We start from the raw sequence: 20,446 nt of genomic DNA, 5'->3' as shown, positions 1-20,446 counted from the left end.
GGGAGGGGAAGGCCTCCATCTGGTAGAGAGCAAAGTGCCCACAGTCAACATTGCCGTGTCGCCCATCATGGGGTCCTGAGACTTCCCTGCCCCATCAGGGACGAGGGGCTGGGTGAAGGGGCCAAGGTCTGGTTCCTGCCCTCAGGGTCCAGCTGCCCCTGGTGCTGGTGCAGGCCCTGGCAGACCCTGAGAGAGGACGCCCACACCTCGGTGGCAGAGGCACAGCCCACTGTATTGTGGGACCAGAGGCTGCCCACCTGCTGAAGGGCAGCCAGATCCAGATGCAAACTCCAGGTTCTGTCGGAGCAGGTGTGGGGAACCCTGGCCCCAAGTCCACGGCTCCTCTCTGGGGCAGCCTCAGGGCCCGTGAACGTGGCCCAGCGCACCCACCGGGAGTTCCCTCATGGAACACCTGAACACACACCCTGACCCGAGTGCTGAGGAAGTGCTGACTTCGCACTGCAGACCCCGAGCTTTTGTCCCCGTGGTCTTCCAGGTCGGACCCTCCCACCCGTCTCCATGGCATCCCCACCTTGATGCTTCTGGAGGGGACGGCGCACGGAGGGGACTCCTGTGGGCCCAGTTACGGTGCAGCAGTCACTGTTGGGGCAGCACCACGTCCAGCAGAGCCCGGATGGCACCCCCAGCCCTGGGCACTGGCAGAACCTCTGCCTTGGGCACTCCCAGCTCCAGCTTCACATCCACATGGGCCACATTCAGGACACGGGCTCCCCACTCCCAGAGATGAGAGCCATGGCAGCTCCGAGGCAGGCCAGGGTCGGAGCAAGACCTGCCGGCGCTGGTGGGTGTCAGTGCCTCTGCCCTGGGATGGTTTCACTCACTGAATCCAGGGCTTCCTCCGAGTGGCACAGGCATGGCCAGCCCACGGGAGTTGGGCGGCCGCTGAGGGAGACTGCAAGGTCTCATGGAGACCTTGGTGGGTGGTGGGCCTTCAAGACCAGTGGCCACACACTAAGCACAGAGCCAGGCCAGCAGCACCCGCCCCATGGCCTGACGATGCGGTTCCTGCATTCCCGGGAGCCTGCCCTCCCCGAGCCCCTCCTCTCCTGCGCTGCCGTCCTGCTGTCCCGGGGGCATCTCACTAAGGAGCAGCCTCTGTGGCTTCGCTGCCCGCTGGGTCCCTGCGCGGCCCCTCCCCCAGCCCGGTCCTCGAGGAGGAAGGACACCGGGGCTGCTCTGCTAGTCTGGGACGGGGGGCTTGGGGTGCCCTGCATTACCTGTTTGGCAGGGAAGGTCTGGGCACACGATCTGAGGGTCTGGAAGAGAGGAGAGAGGCCGGGCCAGGGTCAGTCCCTAGCGAGCCCTCAGCGGCCGCCCACTGATCTGCCCAGATAGGCTCAGGGTGCAGCTGACCTCTGCCCCGCGGCCCCGAGAGGGCCCGACTCCTTCCCATCCAAGCCCAGTGTCCTGGGCTGCACATTTGTCCCTCGGGTGAGGGGTGTCCCTGGGGCCCGCGCTAGACAGCGGCTGGGGCCTGCTGCTCCTCGGCTGACTGCCCCATGCCTGCACGCTCACCCGGGCAGAGGACGTCCTCCATGTCGTCAATGAACTTCTCAGCCACCAGGTCGGAGAACAGCGTCATGTTGCGCACCTGCTGTGGCTTGTCGCAGGCTATGGAGTACAGGTTCTCGCTCTCATGCTTCTCGTGGAACATGTCCCCAATGCCGATGGCCGTCACTGTGACGTCCCGGTCACACAGCGCCCGAAGGTTGAGGTCATCATCCCGAGGGTCGTGGCGCCCGTCCGTGATGACCACCGCAAACACGCGTGTTTTCTGGCGCCGGCTCTCCTTGATGAGGCGGTCGTAGGCAAACTTGAGGGCCGAGGGTGTCCAGGTGCCGCCCGCGATCCACTCGAGGTTCTTGACGGCCTCCTTGAAGCTCGACAGGGAGTCGATGCGTTCGTCGTCCAGCTGGATGGCCTCGAAGGTGCCCTCGTGGCTGTACTGCACCACGCCCACTCGTGTCCCTGTGAGCCGCACGCGAGGGCGTTGCCGGAGGCCTCGGGGGCTGGGGCGTCCCCGGCCGGGCAGAGCCCTCGTTGGAGGGACGTGTCTGGACTTCTCCCGTCCCATCGCCTCCCACGCCCTGCCCAGCCCCTCTGCCGTGCCTGCGCCCGCCCCTGCCGCGCTGACCTGTCTCGGACTTGGGGTCCTTAGCGATGGCGCCCAGCCTGTTGACCACGTTGATGACGAAGTTCTTCTCCAGCGTGAAGTTGGTGTACCCAATGCTCTCGGAGCTGTCGATGACGAAGACCACGTCCAGGGCGCCACAGCGCTTCTCGCAGTCTGGGGGGTGGCAGGGTCAGCGGGGGGCACCGGGGAGACCTCAGACCCCAGGGCCAGGCGCACATGCGGGAACCAGCGATGACCCAGCCCTGCCCGCCCTCCACCCGGTGCGTGGGCCCCGACCCCACCGTGGGCAGTGCTCACCGCAGCACCCGCAGGTCTCCCTCACATAGGTCATGACATCACACTCCTGCAACGCACGCGTCAGGCAGGGCAGGGCGGTGCCCCCCGCCCCAGAGGAGCTTCCACAGCAAGGTCCTGGCCCGGGGGCCCCGGGACATTCCAGCCCACGTGGGGAGGCTGGTCGGGTCCTGTCCCTGCCAACCTCGCTGCCGCCCTCCTCCCCCCACCAACCTTGCCCTGTGACCTTCCCCCAACCAAGCTTGCCCTCTGACCTCCTCCACTGATCTTGCCCTCTGACCTTGCCTGCTGACCTCCTCCACTGACCTTGCCCTCTGACCTCCTCCACTGATCTTGCCCTCTGACCTCCTCCTGCTGACCTTCCCCTGACCTCCCCCTGCTGACCTCCCCCTGCCCCGCTGCTCTTGGTTTCTAGTTTTGGCAGGAGAAGGACACTGGTTCTGCCCCATGTGACACCTACCGTCAGGCCGGGGTCTCCAGGGGGTCCAGGCTCACCCTGGGGAGGGAAGGATGAGGCTGAGACGCCGGGGCCAAGGCTGAGCGGCCAAATCACTCCCAGGCCACTGTCCACTGAAACGTGGGTCCACCATGGGTGGAACCATGAGGCTTGGGTGCATGTTGGCAAGGCAGGCCGGGGGCTGAGGTCTGGAGGGCATGGGCACTGGCCAGCCACCTACCTCGGGTCCTGGGACTCCTCTTGGCCCCCGAGGGCCTGGCTCACCAGGGGGACCAGGATCCGCCTGAAAAGGAACAAGGACAGGTCGGCTTCAGTGGCCACAGGGACAGTCTCTGCACCCAGCAGGGCCCTGTGCCGTCCCCAACCACGGGTCCTGCCTTGGGGGAGCCTGACAGGTGTAAGGAGGAAGATGAGGCTGTGCCCCCACCTTCCCTGTGCTGGCACCAGAGCTGGGAAGGCCGTGAGTGGCTACCGTCAGAGCCTGGCCCATCAGAGGGGTAGGGGCCTGGCAGAGCTGAGTGTCCCAGAAATGGCAGCTAAAACAGCTCATTCCAATCCATGGCTATTACACCCCATGATCAGGTACCCACCAATTCCACGTCCACCCAATCACCCATCCATCCATCCATCCATCCATCCACCCACCTACCCACCCACCCATCCATCCGTTCACCCACCCACTAACCCATCCATCCATCCTCTATCCACATACCCACCCACCCACTAACCTATCCATCCTCTGTCCATCCACTCATCTATCCACCCACCCACTCACCCATCCATCCATCCATCCTCCCATCCATCCATTTGCCTACCCCCATCCGCTTGCCCATCCATCCATCCTCTATCCACTCACTCATCTATCCACCCATCCATCCATCGCCTATCCATCCATCGCCCATCCACCCATCCACCCTCCCATCCATCCATCATTATCGATCCCTCGTCTTATGCTCACTCAGTTCCAGACCAACCTGCAGTCCTGGTTAAACCCTTGGCCAGCCTGGGGAGTTGGAGGCACAGAGCACCTGCTGGGGGATATCTGTGGGGAGGACCCTGGGGAGGGGATGCTGGGAGCGGATGCTGTGTGTGGGACATTGGGGAGGGGACCCTTGGGGAATGCTGTGTGTGGGAACTCTGAGGGGAATGCTACGTGGAGGGATCTTTGGAGGGAGGGGACCCTGGTGGGGGACGCTGTGTGGGGGGTGCTGGGGAGGGGACCCTGGTGGGGACGCTGTGTGGGGGGTGCTGGGGAGGGGACCCTGGTGGGTGATGCTGTGTGGGAGGATGCTGTGTGAGGGGTGCTGGGGAGTGGACTCTGGGGGATGCTGGAAGTGAGGGTGGGTGGAAGGAGGAGGACCCTGAGCCAGCCGTCCCCTTCAGGAAGGTGGTGCTCATGGCTGGGGCCAAGTTGCCTGGCATCCTCCCGTACTCTCAGATGCACACGCTCAGCCTCAGGGCCCCTCCCTGCCTCTGCCCAGCTGCTGTGGGCTTTGGGATGGCGACACTCACAGGCTCTCCTTTCTCTCCTTTCCTCCCAGGTTCTCCTTTCAAGCCAAAGTCGCCTCGGCCGCCCTGTGACAGGGGACACATGTTAGCCTGGGACAGATGATTTATCTCTACCAGGGACACCAGTGAGATTTTTACGTGGAAAAATCGATCTGGCATTTTGGGATCATTTAAATAGGAATATCTATGTGGTTTTTTGGCAAAGCCTGAACTTTGGTTGGAAAGGGACCAGCCAGTGGCCGGTGGCTCCCTCAGAGCTCAGCATAGGTGTCATGGCTGGGCCTTGGGGAGCCAGGACCATCCCAAGACAGGGATGGTCCTGTCAGTGATGGTGGGCGCTGTGTTCCCAGCAGTAGTGGGTGGGCATGCAGACCCCCACCCTGGGTGGGCACAGGTGGCCGGGACCCACATGTACCTCCGGGCCGCGTGGGCCAGGCTCGCCTTTGTCTCCCTGTGAAGCAAACAGAAGTCAGGGTGACTCAGCCTCAGATCCGGTGCTCCTTCCTCCCTCTGGGCAGCTTTCTGCAGCCCTGTTTCCCTCCTTTGCTTATGCACACTCTGGGTGAGGCCACCGTGCTGCGTTCTGAGCCACACTTTTCTTCTGATGCTGGGCTGGACCTGTCCTTCCCTGAGTCACCCAGAGCCTTCTCACCACTCCGTCCCGTAGGAGGGACCTCACACTTTCTTCTGCACACAGGAGGCCTTGAGGGAACTACTAGGAACCTTCAGGGCCCTTGGGACAATGTCCATCCCCTCCTGGGAGCTGCCATCCCAGGCTGTGACTCACAGGTGCTCCTCGGGGTCCTGGGTAGCTGAATCCAGGCCTGCCGGGGTCTCCCTGGAGGAGGACGTTGAGTCGGTCAGCATGGTCATAGGATGGGGTGGGGCTAGGGGGCTGTGCTCAACAGGGCCCAAGGTGCACACTGGGGTAGAAGTGGGCTGGGGGTGCTGTCCAGGGCTGGCTGTGAGCAGGGGCCTGGCAGAGCCAACCTCGCCTTGTCCATCTCCAGTTGGGGCTGGATGTACCTAGAGACCCAGGAGCTGCCGCCTGCCCACACAAGGGGAGGACCCTGCTCAGGCCACATGGCTGCCCTCAGGCCCTGCCTCAGGAAGGATGCACCACCCACACCCAAGGGTCACTGCTGAAGAGGAGAGCCGGGAGGCTTCCTGGACCCTGGAGGCATCCCCTTCCTCCAGAGCAGAGAACAGGAGGCAGAGGCCCGGCCTGAGGCACGTCTGCTGGCAACAGAGGCCCCAGGCCGGCCCCCTGTCCTGCTCCTCAGGCAGCTGCCCTGAACCCCCAACACATCGTGCTGGAGGAGGAGCATGTACCTTGGGGCCTGGCTGTCCTGAGTCTCCACGGGGTCCTGCATCACCGGGGTCTCCCCGAGATCCCTGAGGGCAGGAGAGAAATTCAGAAGTCACCACAGGCAGGGACTGGCCATGCCCAGGGGTCACCTGACATGCTCCGTCCAGCCCTGAGCATCAGGGCGTATGGCCCCAGCTCCTCCTGCTGCCTGTGGGGGCCATGGACCCCTGTCTTGAGGGTCCCAGCTCCTCCTCTCCCCGTGGCCCATCCAGGCGCTCAGGCCCACCGCTTTGCCCCTGACTCCCCCACCTGGGTCCTTCAGGGCAGAATGAGGGGCTGGGGCTGAGAGTGGGTATGAGGCGCTCGGGGTCTAGGGGAGCAGGTCCTGGCTTCTGCGGCCTGGGTTTCCTATGGGGACACTGGCTGGCTCCAGCCTGTCCCCACATGGACAGGGAAGCCTGAGTGGTGCCACAAAGAGGGCATGGACGTGGGGCCAGAGGGCGCCGGGGTCCCACCCCTAGCCGTGGGGTCAGAGGGCACCGGGGTCCCACCCCTAGCCGTGGGGTCAGAGGGCACCGGGGTCCCACCCCTAGCCGTGGGGTCAGAGGGCACCGGGGTCCCACCTCTAGCCGTGGGGTCAGAGGGCACCGGGGTCCCACCTCTAGCCGTGGGGTCAGAGGGCACAGGGGTCCCACCTCTAGCCGTGGGGTCAGAGGGCACAGGGGTCCCACCTCTAGCCGTGGGGTCAGAGGGCACAGGGGTCCCACCTCTAGCCGTGGGGTCAGAGGGCACAGGGGTCCCACCTCTAGCCGTGGGGTAAGAGGGCACAGGGGTCCCACCTCTAGCTGTGGGGTCAGAGGGCACAGGGGTCCCACCTCTAGCCGTGGGGCTACAGGTGTCCCACACTGACCTGGTTTCCAGGCTCCCCAAGAGCCCCCTGGGGGCCTCTGGGTCCAGGCAAGCCTCGGTCTCCCTGGAAGAAAGGGGAGGAGTTTGGGGTCCTCTTGACTGACAGCGGCACCCTGGAGACCCCGATATCAATCCTGTGGACACTGCAGGGCCTCGGGGGTAAGGTGGGTCTGGCCCCGGCCCGTGACCCTCCTGGAGGTTGTGGCTCCACTTGACCTTCAGCCCTGACCACACTGCGTGGAGTAGGCCAGGTTCTGGGTGCAGTCCCCACCTAAGCACCCCTACCTTGGGGTGCAGCACCCACCTGGGTTCCCAACCTTGGGGTGCAGTCCTGGGCCACCTTACCTTGGGGTTCAGCCCCCATCTCCCACTACCTTGGGGTACAGCACCCCTCCTCCATTACCTTGAGGTGCAGCCCCCTCCACCATACCTTGGGGTGCAGCCTCCCTGGGCCTCCCTACATTGAGGTGTAGCCCCCTGCCCCCCTACCTTGGCTCCTTTGTTGCCAACCTCTCCAGCCAGGCCGCGGGGCCCCTCAGGGCCAGGGTCCCCCTGTGGGAAGGGAAGGGAGGCCCCATGGGTCTCAGCTGAGGCCTCCAGTCTGGGTCCCACGTGAGAGGCGGGTGTGGCCGGGGTTGGGGAAGGGGGCCTGAGAGGAAGACCCGTCTGTCCAGGGGGACATGGACCAGTCGCCTGTTTCACCCACAGCCCTTCCCGGTGCCTGTAGCTGCTGCTCTGAGCATGGGGTCTCTCGGTCCCTGAGGCCACCCACACGTGGGTAAGACCTTGTCCACCACCCGGGAGGAAGCCCCTTCACCTGATGCCGAGGGGAGCTGGTGGCTGGGGTTTTGCCGCACAGCCCTTCAGCATCACCCCTGAGGTCACGGGCCTGTGCCTCAGTGGGCCGGGGGTGTGAGTGGTGCCTGCACAGCCGTGTGGGGTGTGCCTGGGCAGGTAGTGGAGCTCCCTCAGCAGGGAAGGGGGTGTGGGGACCTCCGGGCTGCGTTCCCAGACTCTACAGGAGTGTCCCCTGGAGGGTGAGGCCCTGGAGTTCTATTGTTCTCTGGGAGGAACGGGGTTGGGGCCCTCATCAGGAGGGCCCATGGGCACCACAGTGAGACCCTGTGGCACCTCCACACAAGGACTCACCTTCTCCCCCTTGGGGCCGTCGCTGCCTGGGCTGCCCTTGGTGCCGGGGTCTCCCCTGCGCCCCTGCAGAGAACAGGCGTGTGGGTGAGGGAGGGGGCTGAGCACAAGCCCAGAGGCCCGGGAGGGTGGGAGCTGTGCCGGGGCCGATGCTGCTTCTCTCCAGGAGGGCTCTGCTTCCCAACGGCCTCAGCCTGCGCCGGTGGCTCTGCTACCAGCCATCACCCCTATGTTGGGTTGGTCCCGCCCATGCTGAGGAGTTAGGAATGATCTGGGGAGGCTCCAGGTGGAGTTGCATGTCCAGTGAGTGGCGTTTTAGGTGATAAGCTGGGGTCCGGCGGAGATCTGGTGCCGTCCAGCCACTGTGGTCACTCCTAGGCAGGCTCCGTGCTCAGACAGAATCCCCTTGGAGTGGTCAGCACTGGGACGGGCCCCACCCACTCTTCGCAGGACGGCCTGGGCAGCTGGGGCTGGGTTTAGGGAACACCATGGAGGACCTGCCTGGGCCTCCCCTCTAAGTTCAGCCCTGGGGGTACCCGTGGGGTGGTCTGGGTCCACTTCTCAGGAAGATAGCGGCCTGGCTGTGCCTTGCCAGCAGGGGGTCCTGCCTACAGCCAGGTGCCCTTCCCCCATGGTCCTCCTCAAGCTGCAAGGAGGATGCTCGGAGCGGGGCCCTGAGGCGGGGGTGCGAGGGACTCACCGGCTCGCCTTTGGGTCCACGGGGCCCAGGCCCACCCTTGGCTCCTTTCACACCAGGACTTCCTGGGGCTCCATTGTTGCCTTGATACCCCTGGGGAAGGAGGGGACAGCACAGTCACCCAAAGGCGGAGGGCCACAGCAGGACCTGACCCTGGGCCCTCAGGCACTGTCACGCCTGTCCGTGTGTGGTGTGGAGCCCCTACTGTCTTCCAGCGGAATCCACTTGCCAGGCACGTGGGGCCCTGCAGGGTCCCCTGGAGCTTGTCCAGCCTCGTGAGGAGGACACATGTCAGAGCGGTTGGTGGCTCAGGGCACATGGCCTGTCCTTCCTGTCCCTCCCCATGTCCCCAGAGCCCAATGGGGAACCATGGTGACAGCAGAGACGGTGGCCAGTGTGACCGTCCATCCGGGCCATGGGCATGCGTGTGGCCAGCTCAGCTGCAGGTGAAGAGGCAGAGGGGCTCACCTTGCTTCCCTTCGCCCCGATGTCTCCCAGGGGCCCTCTGCGTCCTGGGCGGCCAGGGTCCCCCTGGAAGGGTTTGCAGAATCAGCCTCACGTCTTTTGGCAGGGGAAGGGGGTGCAGGATGCCCAGCGGTGGGGCAGGACCCACAGTCGGGCTTGGGGCTGCACCTCCCTGATGTCCGCAGGGCACCTCGGATGCCAGATGCTGGCTGGGGGCTGCCGGAACCACCGTGCCAGCCGAGGGCAGAGTGTGTGTCACGGGCAGGACGTCTGTGCATCTGCACAGGGGACCCAGCCAGACTTGGGCTCGGGCTGAGGAAAGGTGGATCAGAACTGGGAAGCCCTGGGTCCAAATGCCAGGCTCCCAGAGAAAAGCCCTTGGGGATCCTGGGGCCGCCAGGGATGGGGCGATACTGCAGGCAGCCCAGGAGGGCAGAGCCCCCGTGGCACGAACGTTCCCATGGGGAAGCTACAGGAGGTGTGGGTGGGGCTCCTTGGGGCTGCACCTGGGAGGAGGTGGGTTTGTTGCTGAGGCTTAGGTGGGCAGTGGTGGAGCCGCCCCAAGCTGGATGTGCAGCCCTGAGTTAGACGCAAGCTGATGAAGCAGTGGGCAAGGTACCCCCCATTGCGTCCCACGGCCATTGAGTCCTCACTAACCCGTGTTTCAGGAAAGGCCCTCTCTGCTCAGCTTCTCAGCTGGGGCTGCCTCCAGGAGGCCCCTCTCGGTGGGGGGCAGGGAAACCCCTGGAAGCTGGTGACCCCACTTGCCCTGGCCGGCCTGCATCTTGACAAGGTCACTTACCTTGCCGCCTTGGTCTCCTCGCTCCCCCGGACTCCCTGCTTCCCCTGGGTAACCATCGGGGCCCTGAGAGAGGAGTGAGAGGTGGAGCTCAGCACACGGCGGGTGAGGTTCTCCCCGTGAGCCAGGGCCCAAGTGCCCCATTGTCCCAGCCTGGGAAGCACCTCCCACCCTCACTGTGAGGCCCCAGGCTCAGTGACGGAGAGGCCAGGCCCAGATCTGCTGCTCAGGGAAATGGAGCTGTCCAGTGACACTGAAGCTTAAGATGCATCAGGTCTTCAAGCCACGGGGATCCGCCAGGAGCTCCCAGGGGGAATTCCTCATATAACTCAGACCCAGCAGAACGCTGGGCTGGGGGTGCTGGGCTGCCGGGAGAACCCAAGCTCCCGTTGCAGCAGCAACCACTCTCCCGCCCAGTCAGGCACCCATACCCCCGAGCCGAGGCTGAAGGAGGGGTGCAAACGGCCCTTACCCGGTTTCCGGGGTCTCCCTTGCAACCAGGAGGTCCGATGCGCCCCAGCTTGCCCTGAAGGAGAAGGGGGCAGGAGGAGTCTCAGGGCAGGGTTCTGGGGTCCGTGTGTGCCAATGACCAAGGCACAGCCCGCCCGGTTCTGCCCCTGAGCTGCAGCGTTCTCTTCCCAGCACACGGGCGCACACATGAGGCCATGGCTGCCGTGCAGCCGTCTCCGGGGAGGCAGAGTGGCCGGTGTGCGGGAACAGGCCATCCCTGGCTGCTCCTCAGCCCAGGCTGCCTCCCAGAGGCCCTGAGGGCAGAGCTCCCTGGGCACAGAGGACATTCCCACATGTGGAGAGTGAAGCAGCTGTGGAGCTGCCCCAAGCCAGGATGTGCAGCCCTGAATTAGATGCAGGCTGGTGAAGCCCTGGGTGGGGCAGCAGGATATGGCGGGACCTGGAGTGTGTGTGTGCATGTGTACGTGTGTGCATGTGCATGTGTCCATGTGTGCGTGTGCATGTGCATGTGTGTATATGTGTGTACGTGTCATGTGCGTGTGCGTGTGTATATGTGCATACATGTGTTTCCATGTGCGTGCATGTGTGCGTGTATGTGCATGTGTGCGCGTGTGTATGCGTGTATGCATGTGTATGCATGTATGCACACGTGTAAGCTGACAGGTCAGGCTGGATCTGGGGGCTCTGCAGAGGCTCAGATGCCTCCACGAGACCAGTCCAGCTGTGAGCCCGAGGCTCCTCTACCTTCTGTCCATCGGTCCCATTCTTGCCAGCCAGGCCAGGGGCCCCCTGGAGAGAGAAGGAAGAGGGGACTCCATTAGCCCCGGTCCTTCTGCCCTAAGCAGCAGAAAGGAGGGGCTCTGCTCACCCAACCAGCCTACCTTGCGACCGTCGGCTCCAAATTCACCCTGTGTGGGAGGAAAGCCGGGGCAGTGAGCTCGGTGCCTCAAAGCATCATGGGTACTGCTGTCTCTGGGGGGCCAAAGCCCTTAGGCCAAACTCGAGGCCACAGGACCCCCCAGGAACCCCGAAGCCACCACTGAGAAAAGCCCAGGCCGGTGCCCCAGGAGCAGTGACAGGCTGCGGCAGACGCTGCCAGGTGGGTCTGGGCCAAGGCTGGAGCAGGTCTGAGGTCTGTCAGGGTGAGAGCCTCACCTTCTCTCCTTTGAAGCCAGGAACGCCCTGGGGGCAGGAGGAGAGAGGGGATTAGTGAGGAGTTCTGCAGAGACGCAGGCAGGGACGGGCCGGCCCTGCAGCCTGAGGGGCGTGCCTGGTGGGCCGCTGGCATCTGGTGTTCTCGACAAAGAGTCTATGGAGGAGGCTGAGCCCAGGGTCGGGCCGGAGGCTGGGTTTTGGGACGGCCGTCAAGTTATCAATGTGCTTCTGTTCCTTGGTAACTGGGGGAGGGTGGTAGAGGCTGAGGCCGAGGCTGGGCTTGGGGGAGCCTGCCTGGCAGTGCTGGGGCTGCAGGGTGGAGCCAGGCCTCTGGCCGAGGTCACTCACCTTGGGTCCTGGGAATCCAATGGGGCCTTCGATGCCTGGGTCTCCCTGTGAGGGACAAAGCAGCAGTGTGGGCCCAGCCCTGGGGCACCAGGCTGCAGGTGGGGCGGGCGTGGGGCAGGGACACTCACCTGTCTTCCCTTCTGGCCAGGCTCTCCCGGCTCACCCATGTTGCCCTTGGCACCCTAAAAGCAGGCAACAGAGAAAGGAGTAAATTGAGGCAGGGTAGGGTGGGCGGTAGGCAGCTGGGGACCCTGCCACAGCTCCTCTGAGAGGTGACATAGCAGAGGTTACTGATTCCCCTGCCCAGGTGGAGATGTCTTAGTGTCGGCTGCTTCCCAAGGGGCCAGGCTCTGCCAGACCAGGGTTTGCTTTGACCCATTTCTCCCAGCTCTGAGGGAAGCTTCCCGCAAAGCCACCTGCAAAATGGAGCCAGAACAGTTGCCTGGGGGTGGGGGTGCCTGGCCCGTGGGGGTCCCTTCTGCACCCAGTGGCCGTGACCATGGCCAACACTGGGCTCTGATTCTCCAGCAATGCCCGGGTCACCGTCACTACAAAGATTAATTTATCTAAGTAGCTTTAGAAAGATCAGGACTTCAGAAAACCACATAAAGGTTACACTCCCTTGGAATTAAAATTTTTAATCTATCTATGACAGAATTTTATTAAATAAATAAATTTATTGATATGCTCCCAATTTAAGTGCAAAGAGGAGCAGAGGAAAGGGGAGGAATTAAGAGGTCAAAGGGAAGAAAAGGGAGGAAACTCAGGGCAGGGAATGAGGTGGGCAGAGGCTTCTGGAACATTGCAACTGTGCCCTGTCCTGGGCTCTGCTTGGCACCTTGCCACCCCCTCAAACTCTAACCACACTGGCCCCTGTGGCAGCTTCCAGTGGCCCCAACAGAACAGGTCACTGCACTGCTGTGTGCAGCCAAGGCTGCCCCAAGTGGCAAATTGATTCCCAGCTGTGGTGGGGTAGGCACTGCCACCAGGACTGGAGAAGCCAAGGAAGGAGATGGCAGGATTTGACCTGCAGCCTGGAGATGTCTCATCCTGGAGAAAGTACATCCAGTTACCTACTGGTCTAGACAGCTGTCATCCAAATTTAGAAAAACATGAAGCTACTTAGCAATACCATCCTCTATGATGGTCAATTCCTTATTTCATCTCCTGAAAAGCTGCTTTCTCCTCCTATGCCTTTCTTTATAATTTTTGACAGACGTGAATTGTTGGAATTTCACATACTCTGTTAGTGAGTTTTGGAAGGATTTTATTTTATGCACCTCTGTTAGGAAAATGCAGGGAACGTTCAAACCAGAAAATGCAGGGGATGTTCAAACCAGGCTCCCTAAAACCACTTATCTAAGAAGCCACAAAAGAGGTTCCTTCATGTTAATGAGCAATCATATTATTAATTGTAACGCATCTCACATTTTATTTACTTACTTGAAAATGCTTGCTTACAAAAGTAGTTTAATGGCATATCTTAATAATTTTTTTTAAAGTTTCTGCTTTTCTCAATATACTATTTAAAAGGAATTAGACAAATATAGAATTTTAGTTTCTCCAGGGTCAGAAGTGTTGAGACCATCTGAGGCACAGCTGGCCTTAAATGTGGGTTTTTTTTTTTCTTTTTTTTTGAGATGGAGTCTCGCTCTGTTGCCCAGGCTGGAGTGCAGTGGCATAATCTCGGCTCACTGCAAGCTCCGCCTCCCGGGTTCAAGCAAATCTCCTGCCTCAGCCTCCCGAGTAGCTGGGACTAAGGGCGCCTGCCACCATGCCCGGCTAACTTTTGTATTTTTAGTAGAGACAGGGTTTCACCATGTTAACTAGGATAGTCTCAATCTCCTGACCTTATGATCCACCCACTTCGGCCTCCCAAAGTGCTGGGATTACAGGCATGAGCCACTACGCCTGGTGAAATGTGATTTCAAAACAAATCAGGGGCTTCCCGGTAGCGCAGACCCTGCGGGCAATCCGGGCTTCTTACCTTCTGTCCACGGTAGCCCTTGGGGCCGGGGGGCCCAGGGATTTCCAGGCAGCTCACCCTGTAGCACTGAAACGAGGAAGCAGAGACAGAAGGTTGCAGGGTGGGACATTCCCCAGGTGGCAGAGCAGGGGCTCAGAACGTGTAGCCCACGACCCTCAGCTGGGGCCAAGGAGATGCTGAAACGCCCTGAGAACCCGGGCGGGGTGAGGGAGCAGACATGGGGTGCTGTGAGGCTCTGCCCCCACCAGGGACAAGCCAAAGAGTCTGTTTCTGTCAAGTGCTCTAGGTAAGTTTTGAAAAACCAAGGCTGGTTTAAGCCATGCCAGAAAATAGATGGGAAGAAAGGCCGGGTGCAGCTCACGCCTGGAATCCTAATATTTAGGTAGGCCGAGGTGGGAGGACTGCTTGAGGCCAGGACTTAGAGACCAGGCTGCGCAACACAGCGAGATCCTGTCTCTACAAAAAAAATATGAAAGCAATTCTCCCACCTCAGCCTCCCAAGTAGCTGGAACTACATGCTCACACCAGGTACGGTGGCAGGTGCCTGTAGTCCAAGCTACTCGGGAGGCTGAGGTGGGAGGACAGCTTGAGCCTCAGAGTTCAAGGCTGCAGTGAGCCGTGATCGTACCACTGTACTCCAGCATGGGTGACAGAGAAAGACCCTGTCTCTAAAAAAACAAATATAAATACATAAATTTTACAAAAGGATGGAAGAGCAAGGGGCATTGGTGAGGGAGGCACCATTTGTACACAGCCATGAAACCACAGTGAGCATCGATGCTCACTGCCCGAGGCCAGACCCTGACCTCTCCTTGTAACACGTGCTCTGTGGGTGGCCCTAATGCTGACCCCCCCGGGATCTAAACAGCCTGGCTTTGGGCTTTGTCCAGACTCCAAGGCCTCAGGTCCAACATGGAGCAGGTGGTTCCCGCTCCTCTCATCTGTTCCAGCCTGGAGGCGCCAGGAGTTGGCAGCCCGGTGCCGTCATCTCTGCTGGGTCAGCTGCCGGCCAGCACTGGCAGGAAGGGAAGCGCCACTCACCTCTCCGTAGGCTTCGTGTTTCTGCAGAAAAGACAGACGCGCTGGTTAGCTGTGCGCCTGGAGACCTGGGGCGGCTGCACCTCGAGTCTGGGTGGGGATCGAGGGACACCTGAGTGGCCCAGGCCCTGCCCGAAGCTTCCTCCTTCGGCCTCGGCACCCATGGAGGGGTAAAGTGAGGCCCGGAGTGGGTGGACGGTGCTCCCGCCCGCGGCTCACCATGACCTTGATGATGCGGTTGATGGTGTCCTGGTCGATCTCGGTGGAGTCGGGCAGCATGGTGGCGTAGTCATTGCGGTAGAGCTCGTGTGGCGTGCTGGCGATGTCCCGCAGGCCCTGCTCCTTCAGGTTCCGGTTGGGGGCCACGGCGAAGAGCCGGATGCCCTCCTCGCGGGCCCGCTCAGCCTGCAGCTTGATGCCCCCGCAGGGGCTGCCGGTGACGTGGCCGTCGGTGATGACCACGGCGAAGTGGACGGTGCCCTTGGTGCCGTGCTGCCGGATCTGCTCCGTCATGTTGGCCAGCGCGCAGTCGGTGAAGGTGCCGCGGCGGAAGGAGCTGATGCCCTGCAGGCTCTTGATGAAGGAGGCCCGGTCGCTGCCCGGTGGGCTGAACACCTCCACCTGGTCGGAGAAGTGCAGGCCGCCGTAGCGCCAGCTCAGTGCCACCTGGTCCAGGTAGAACTCGTTCTGCAGCTGGCTGATGAACTGCGGCACGAACTGCTTCATGTGGAAAAGCAGGATGTCGGTGGGGGACTGCATGGTGACGCTCTCCGAGGTGTCCAGCACGAAGTACACATGGATGGGGCAGTCCGTCTTCTCTGTGGGACACGGACCCGTCATGAGCCAGCCTCAGGAGGGACTGCTGGTCCAGCCCCGCTTCCCGGCCCCGTGCCTGTGGTTTGACCTCACTGCCCGCTGAACGCTCAGAGTCCCCACTCCCCAACCCCTGGCACCTGGGCACTGGTCCCGACTGCCCCCTGAACGCTCAGAGTCCCCACTCCCCAACCCCTGGCACCTGGGCACTGGTCCCGACCGCCCCCTGAACGCTCAGAGTCCCCATTTCCTGACCCCTGGCACCTGGGCACTGGTCCCGACTGCCCCCGAACGCTCAGAGTCCCCACTCCCCAACCCCTGGCACCTGGGCACTGGTCCCAATTGCCCCTCGAATGCCCAGAGCCCCCGGCCTCCTGACCCTTGGCATCTAGGCACTGGTCCCGACTGCCCCCTGAATGCCCAGAGCCCCCGGCCCCCAGCCCCTGGCCCCAACTGCCCCCCAAATGCCCAGAGGCCTGGCCCCCGAACCCTGGCACCTGGTGACCCTTGGCATCTGGGCACTGGTCCCGCCTGCCCCCCGAATGCCCAGAGCCCCCGGCCCCCGAACCCTGGCACCTGGGCAGTTGTTGTTTCTCTCCGTAGTATCTGGCGAGATGACCTCCTGCTGCTGGGCCTGGGTGGCCCCCAGGATTCCCCAGAGCAGGAGCACGGAGCAGGGGCCCTGGAGCATCTTGGCAGCACCTGTGGCCCTGAAGTCCTGCAACAGGGGGTGGGGGTGGCTCAGACACCTCCAGTGTCTCTCCCCTGGAACCCTCCCCCATAGCAGGTGCACACACAGCAGGTCAGTGGGATTGGGGGCACTGCCCTCAGTCTTCAAGGAAGCAGAGTCTGCAGCCAGCACACACCGTCAGCAGCATCTGAACTGGGGGGGCTTGTGCCCTCTTGCCCCGCCCTGGGTAGGGTAAACAGATTAGTTTAGTGGGTGACTCTGGGCTCAGTTTTGGGTAGGATTTGGATGTTTGAGGCCGTTCCCTGCCCTCCAGGGCTGGATGGAGTGGGCAGCTAGGCGGGTTGGCATGGAAGGGAATGGAGCACCACTGTCTGGAGCCCCTGACTGCCTGGGGCTGCCCTGGAAGCAGTGCAGAGGGGCGGGCGGGAGAAAGATCCCAGCTTCCCCAGACGGGCTCCCCTGCAGAGCTAGGCACTCTCTCCAGCCTGGCTCCATTCCCTTTAAACTTTGATAAGGACGGAGGGAGGACTCTGTCAGGTGTGGAGACACGGACGTCATTAGCCTGGCTTTCCTTTCTGTTGGGTGTCAGGATCCTGGAGCAAATGGATCCAGCCCTTGAACACCTGTCCTCCCTGATGCCCTGTGGCTTGGCCTGAGCTCCAGCTCCAGGAGGCCATCAGGACGGGCCTCACTGTGCCACTGGCTCCGCAGAGTGGGGCTGGCAGTAGCTGGGCAGCCAGGCGGAAGGGGCACTGGGTCTGCTTCAGAGCATGCAGTTCCAGGGTAATGCAGGGATGGGACTGCCGCCCTCCCCTCAGTGCAGACGGGAGGCGAGTCCTAGCACCAGAACCAGGGGAGGCGCTGCCAGGAGAGGACCCTGAAGGGTTGCTGTGATTCTGCGACATCTGGAGTGGATGAGGTGACCCAGGCCAGACCCCCTCAGCCTGGGGCCCAGGGAGGAATGAAGTCCCTTCCCAAAGGCGCCAGCTCAGGCAGTCTGTGGGTGAGTTTCACACCTTCAAGGACAAATACTTCTAAGCTATTTTACTTGTTTTAGAACGTAAAAGGATAAACTTTTTCCCAATTCATTTTTAAATGTGGCATAACCTGTGACCAAAGCTTGATAAAAAAAAAATCCCTAAAAGTACCTACAGATAAATATCACTATAAATATTACGTATGGCAGTGGCAGGCCATCCGATGTAGCTGCTGCCATCACACCGGCTGCTCAGGGAGGGCCCAAGGCAGAGGCAGACAGGCCCCCAACCCTGCAGACTGCCTCCCTGAGGGCCGCTGCCATGGGGCTGGGCTGGGTGAAGGGGAGCTCACGGCGGTGTTGCCACGACCGGGATGCTGGCTCAGGTCTGGCAAGGACCTGGAGACCCCACCCCAGGTTGCGAGAGGACGTGGCCAGGTGCCATGCTCCACGGAGCCAGCAGGAGCTGGGGATAAGTGGGATCCCTGCCCCTTGCAGGTTGGCGAGGTGGGAGTTCTCCAGGCACAACTACAGCTGCCCAACTCGTGGCTATGGATCTGGGCCTCCTGCTCCACGGAGCAGGCAAGAGCCGGTCCCCACTCCTGGTGCAGTTGCAGCTGCCCAAACTGGGGCTGCTGACCCAGGCATCCCTGCACTCTTGGGGAGCCAGGGAAGGCCCCTCTTGCCCTTGTAGGCTGGGAGGTGCCTGTTCCCGCTGCCCAGTCTCTTCCCGCTCCCAGCACCCACTCCAACCTCAAAGCAGAATTGGGGCTGAGCCTGGGCACTGTCACAGCCTGGCCGGGTGTGTGCCTGCTTGTGGCAGTGCTGACATGCCAGCCCCTTGCTGCCTTGGCGCCTTCCAGACTGTGGGCACTGAGAGGTGCAGGAGGGGAAGCTTGGGGGTGCTGAGGGTGGCTGGGCACACGTGCGCCTTGGTACCAGAAGCCTGGGCACCAGGATGGCTGCAGGAGGCAGATAGGCCCCTGGGCAGATGGGGATGGGTCCCAAGTAAAGTCCCACCTTCAGGCTGGGGCAGGCCTGAAGCCTGGGGGCCAGGCTGCCTGTCCTATGAACCAGAGGGGAACTCAAGGTGATTTTTCTGGGCCCACACATGGCTGCCCATGGATCAGTCAGCATGCACTTCCCCCCCCGGGCCCATAAAAGCCCCAGGCTCCATCAGAGCAGGGCACAACATGACATGACCGGCTGCAGAGAAGAGCTGCCCTCTCTGCTGAGAGCTTCAGGGCCTGAAGGGACGTCAGCACGACCAGCTGCAGAGAGGAGCTGCCCTGTCCAGGGCTTCCTGTCTGTTGAAAGCTAAACACTAGTTGAGATGCCCTGTCTGCAAAGAGGAGACACCCTCTCGAGGGCCTCCTGTCTGCTAAGAGCTGCAGAGACAATGGGACAACCTTCCTGCAGACAGGACCCACCCACTCCAGGGCCTTCTCTCTGCTGAGAGCTGAACACTCAACAAGACAACCTGCCTACAGAGAGGGGCTGCCCCCTGCGGGTCTCCTGTGAGATCTAACACTCAATAAAGCTTCTCTGTCTTGCTCACCCTCCACTTGTCTGCATACCTCATTCTTCCTGGACATAGGACAAGAACTTGGGCAAAGGCGCCACTGGCCACAGAGGTTTCAGGCCAGAAAAGTGACACTCTAAAAATCCCATAAAATTATCACAAAAATTCTAGCCAATATTAAAAACTAATATCCAATAGCATATTAAGGACCACTATACTAGAACTATAATATGAAGTTAAAGTACACTGATACCACAAACACTAGGGAATATGTTAATATAAGTCACATTAACATAAAAAGAGAAAAATATGCAATTGCTTCAACAGATCCCTGAAACATCAATTTCTAATTGAGAAACAACAACAGCCAGACAAGGTAAAACCTAGTAAGAAATTTAGGAGTAGGATTAACATTATAAAGGATATACATTTCAAATCAAGAGCTCACATCATATTTTACACAAAAAGCTAAAACAGTGGTTCTTATCTTTGTGGTCATGGACCCTTTTAAGAGTCTAGACAATTTCACCTTACACAAAAGCATAGATACTCATATACAGAAATTACATCCAGGAATTCAGGGATTCCATTCACAGATCTAACCCTGGGTTAAAAACTCCTGCATTAGAAGAATGCTTACTAAAGAACAAAAAAAACGGGGTGGGGGCAAACGGTGCTGACCTTATGCTACTATTCAGTGTTGTGTTGGAAGCCGATGCAATAAGACAGTGAAAATAAACAAAGTATAAATGTTGGAAAAGAAGAGACAAAACTGTCCTTATTAAAGATAGGATGGTCTACTCAGAAAAGCAACTGAACAAAGTTTTTTTAAAAAACAGAAAAAAAAAAAATATATATGTATATAAAAATAAAGACATCTATCTATCTATCTATAGAAAGAGAGAAAGCATGGGAGATTAGGGAGAGAGAATTTAGTGAGCCCTTAGAAAAATATATCATCGATGAAAAGAGTCAAACTCTGTAAAAGGTTTTAAGAGATTTATTCTGAGCCAAATATGAGTGGCCATGACCCATGACACAGCCCTCAGGAGGTCCTGAGAACATGTGCCCAAGCTGGCTGGGGTGTAGCTTGGTTTTATTCATTTTAGGGAGGCACGAGACATCAGCCAAATACATTTAAGAAATACATTGGTTTAATCCAGAAAGGCAGGAAAATTCAAAGTGGGGAGGGATGGCTTCCAGGCTATAGGTAACTGAATCTATAACAGAATGTAATTTTAATTACAATTTCCAAATAAAATTTCTGCATTTTTGTAGATAGGAGTTTGCAAAATGAATCCAAGTTTCACTTGGTAGAAAAAGCAAGAGTAGTGGAGCAAAATAAAAAATAGAGTGATGAGAAAACTTGTGCTATCAAATGAAACAATAAAATTACAGTTTTGGTTCTGGTGCTGGAACAGGCCAACAGTCCACACAACAATGGGTATAACAACGTAAGAGAACTTAGGCTATGACATGGTGGCCTTTCCGAGTGGTGGAAGGAGGCTGGGATGAGGGCCAACCCTGCGACTAGAAATAAAGGTACTACCTCACATGGTGCTCCCAAATAAATTCCAGGAAAAGTAAGCATCTGAGTGCAAAACATGAACCAGAAAGTCTTTGAAGAAAACAGAATGTATAAAATGTCAATGAAAAATCTATAATTATTCTGTACCAGATACTGTCCTATATCCCTTCATTTAAC

The 20,446-nt window shown here is 59.8% G+C and overlaps 1 protein-coding gene across 2 annotated transcripts in view; it reads right to left on the bottom strand.

Moving 5' to 3' along the window:
- The window catches only part of COL6A2 (collagen type VI alpha 2 chain), a 34,356-nt gene that overhangs the window by 5,151 nt on the left and 8,759 nt on the right, over window positions 1-20,446 (bottom strand). For both annotated transcript variants that reach the window (XM_007970689.3, XM_007970695.3), the window contains exons 2-27: window positions 16,129-16,270; window positions 14,959-15,557; window positions 14,743-14,763; window positions 13,702-13,767; window positions 11,843-11,896; window positions 11,715-11,759; window positions 11,367-11,393; window positions 11,093-11,119; window positions 10,956-11,000; window positions 10,213-10,266; window positions 9,744-9,806; window positions 8,945-9,007; window positions 8,480-8,569; window positions 7,783-7,845; window positions 7,123-7,185; window positions 6,635-6,697; window positions 5,748-5,810; window positions 5,203-5,253; window positions 4,831-4,866; window positions 4,419-4,481; window positions 3,127-3,189; window positions 2,910-2,945; window positions 2,453-2,498; window positions 2,156-2,308; window positions 1,537-1,989; window positions 1,239-1,277 (exon numbers count right to left, since the gene is read on the bottom strand). In XM_007970689.3, coding sequence (XP_007968880.1) covers window positions 1,239-1,277; window positions 1,537-1,989; window positions 2,156-2,308; window positions 2,453-2,498; window positions 2,910-2,945; window positions 3,127-3,189; window positions 4,419-4,481; window positions 4,831-4,866; window positions 5,203-5,253; window positions 5,748-5,810; window positions 6,635-6,697; window positions 7,123-7,185; window positions 7,783-7,845; window positions 8,480-8,569; window positions 8,945-9,007; window positions 9,744-9,806; window positions 10,213-10,266; window positions 10,956-11,000; window positions 11,093-11,119; window positions 11,367-11,393; window positions 11,715-11,759; window positions 11,843-11,896; window positions 13,702-13,767; window positions 14,743-14,763; window positions 14,959-15,557; window positions 16,129-16,243 — 2,461 coding nt within the window. In that variant the 5' untranslated portion in view covers window positions 16,244-16,270. The remainder of the gene's footprint in view (window positions 1-1,238; window positions 1,278-1,536; window positions 1,990-2,155; window positions 2,309-2,452; window positions 2,499-2,909; window positions 2,946-3,126; window positions 3,190-4,418; window positions 4,482-4,830; window positions 4,867-5,202; window positions 5,254-5,747; window positions 5,811-6,634; window positions 6,698-7,122; window positions 7,186-7,782; window positions 7,846-8,479; window positions 8,570-8,944; window positions 9,008-9,743; window positions 9,807-10,212; window positions 10,267-10,955; window positions 11,001-11,092; window positions 11,120-11,366; window positions 11,394-11,714; window positions 11,760-11,842; window positions 11,897-13,701; window positions 13,768-14,742; window positions 14,764-14,958; window positions 15,558-16,128; window positions 16,271-20,446) is intronic.

Source organism: Chlorocebus sabaeus, chromosome 2 (genome assembly GCF_047675955.1).
Source record: "Chlorocebus sabaeus isolate Y175 chromosome 2, mChlSab1.0.hap1, whole genome shotgun sequence".
Taxonomy (NCBI): domain Eukaryota; kingdom Metazoa; phylum Chordata; class Mammalia; order Primates; family Cercopithecidae; genus Chlorocebus; species Chlorocebus sabaeus.
The sequence above is the reverse complement of the archived record's forward strand: the minus strand, read 5'-3'. Positions and strand labels throughout refer to the sequence as shown.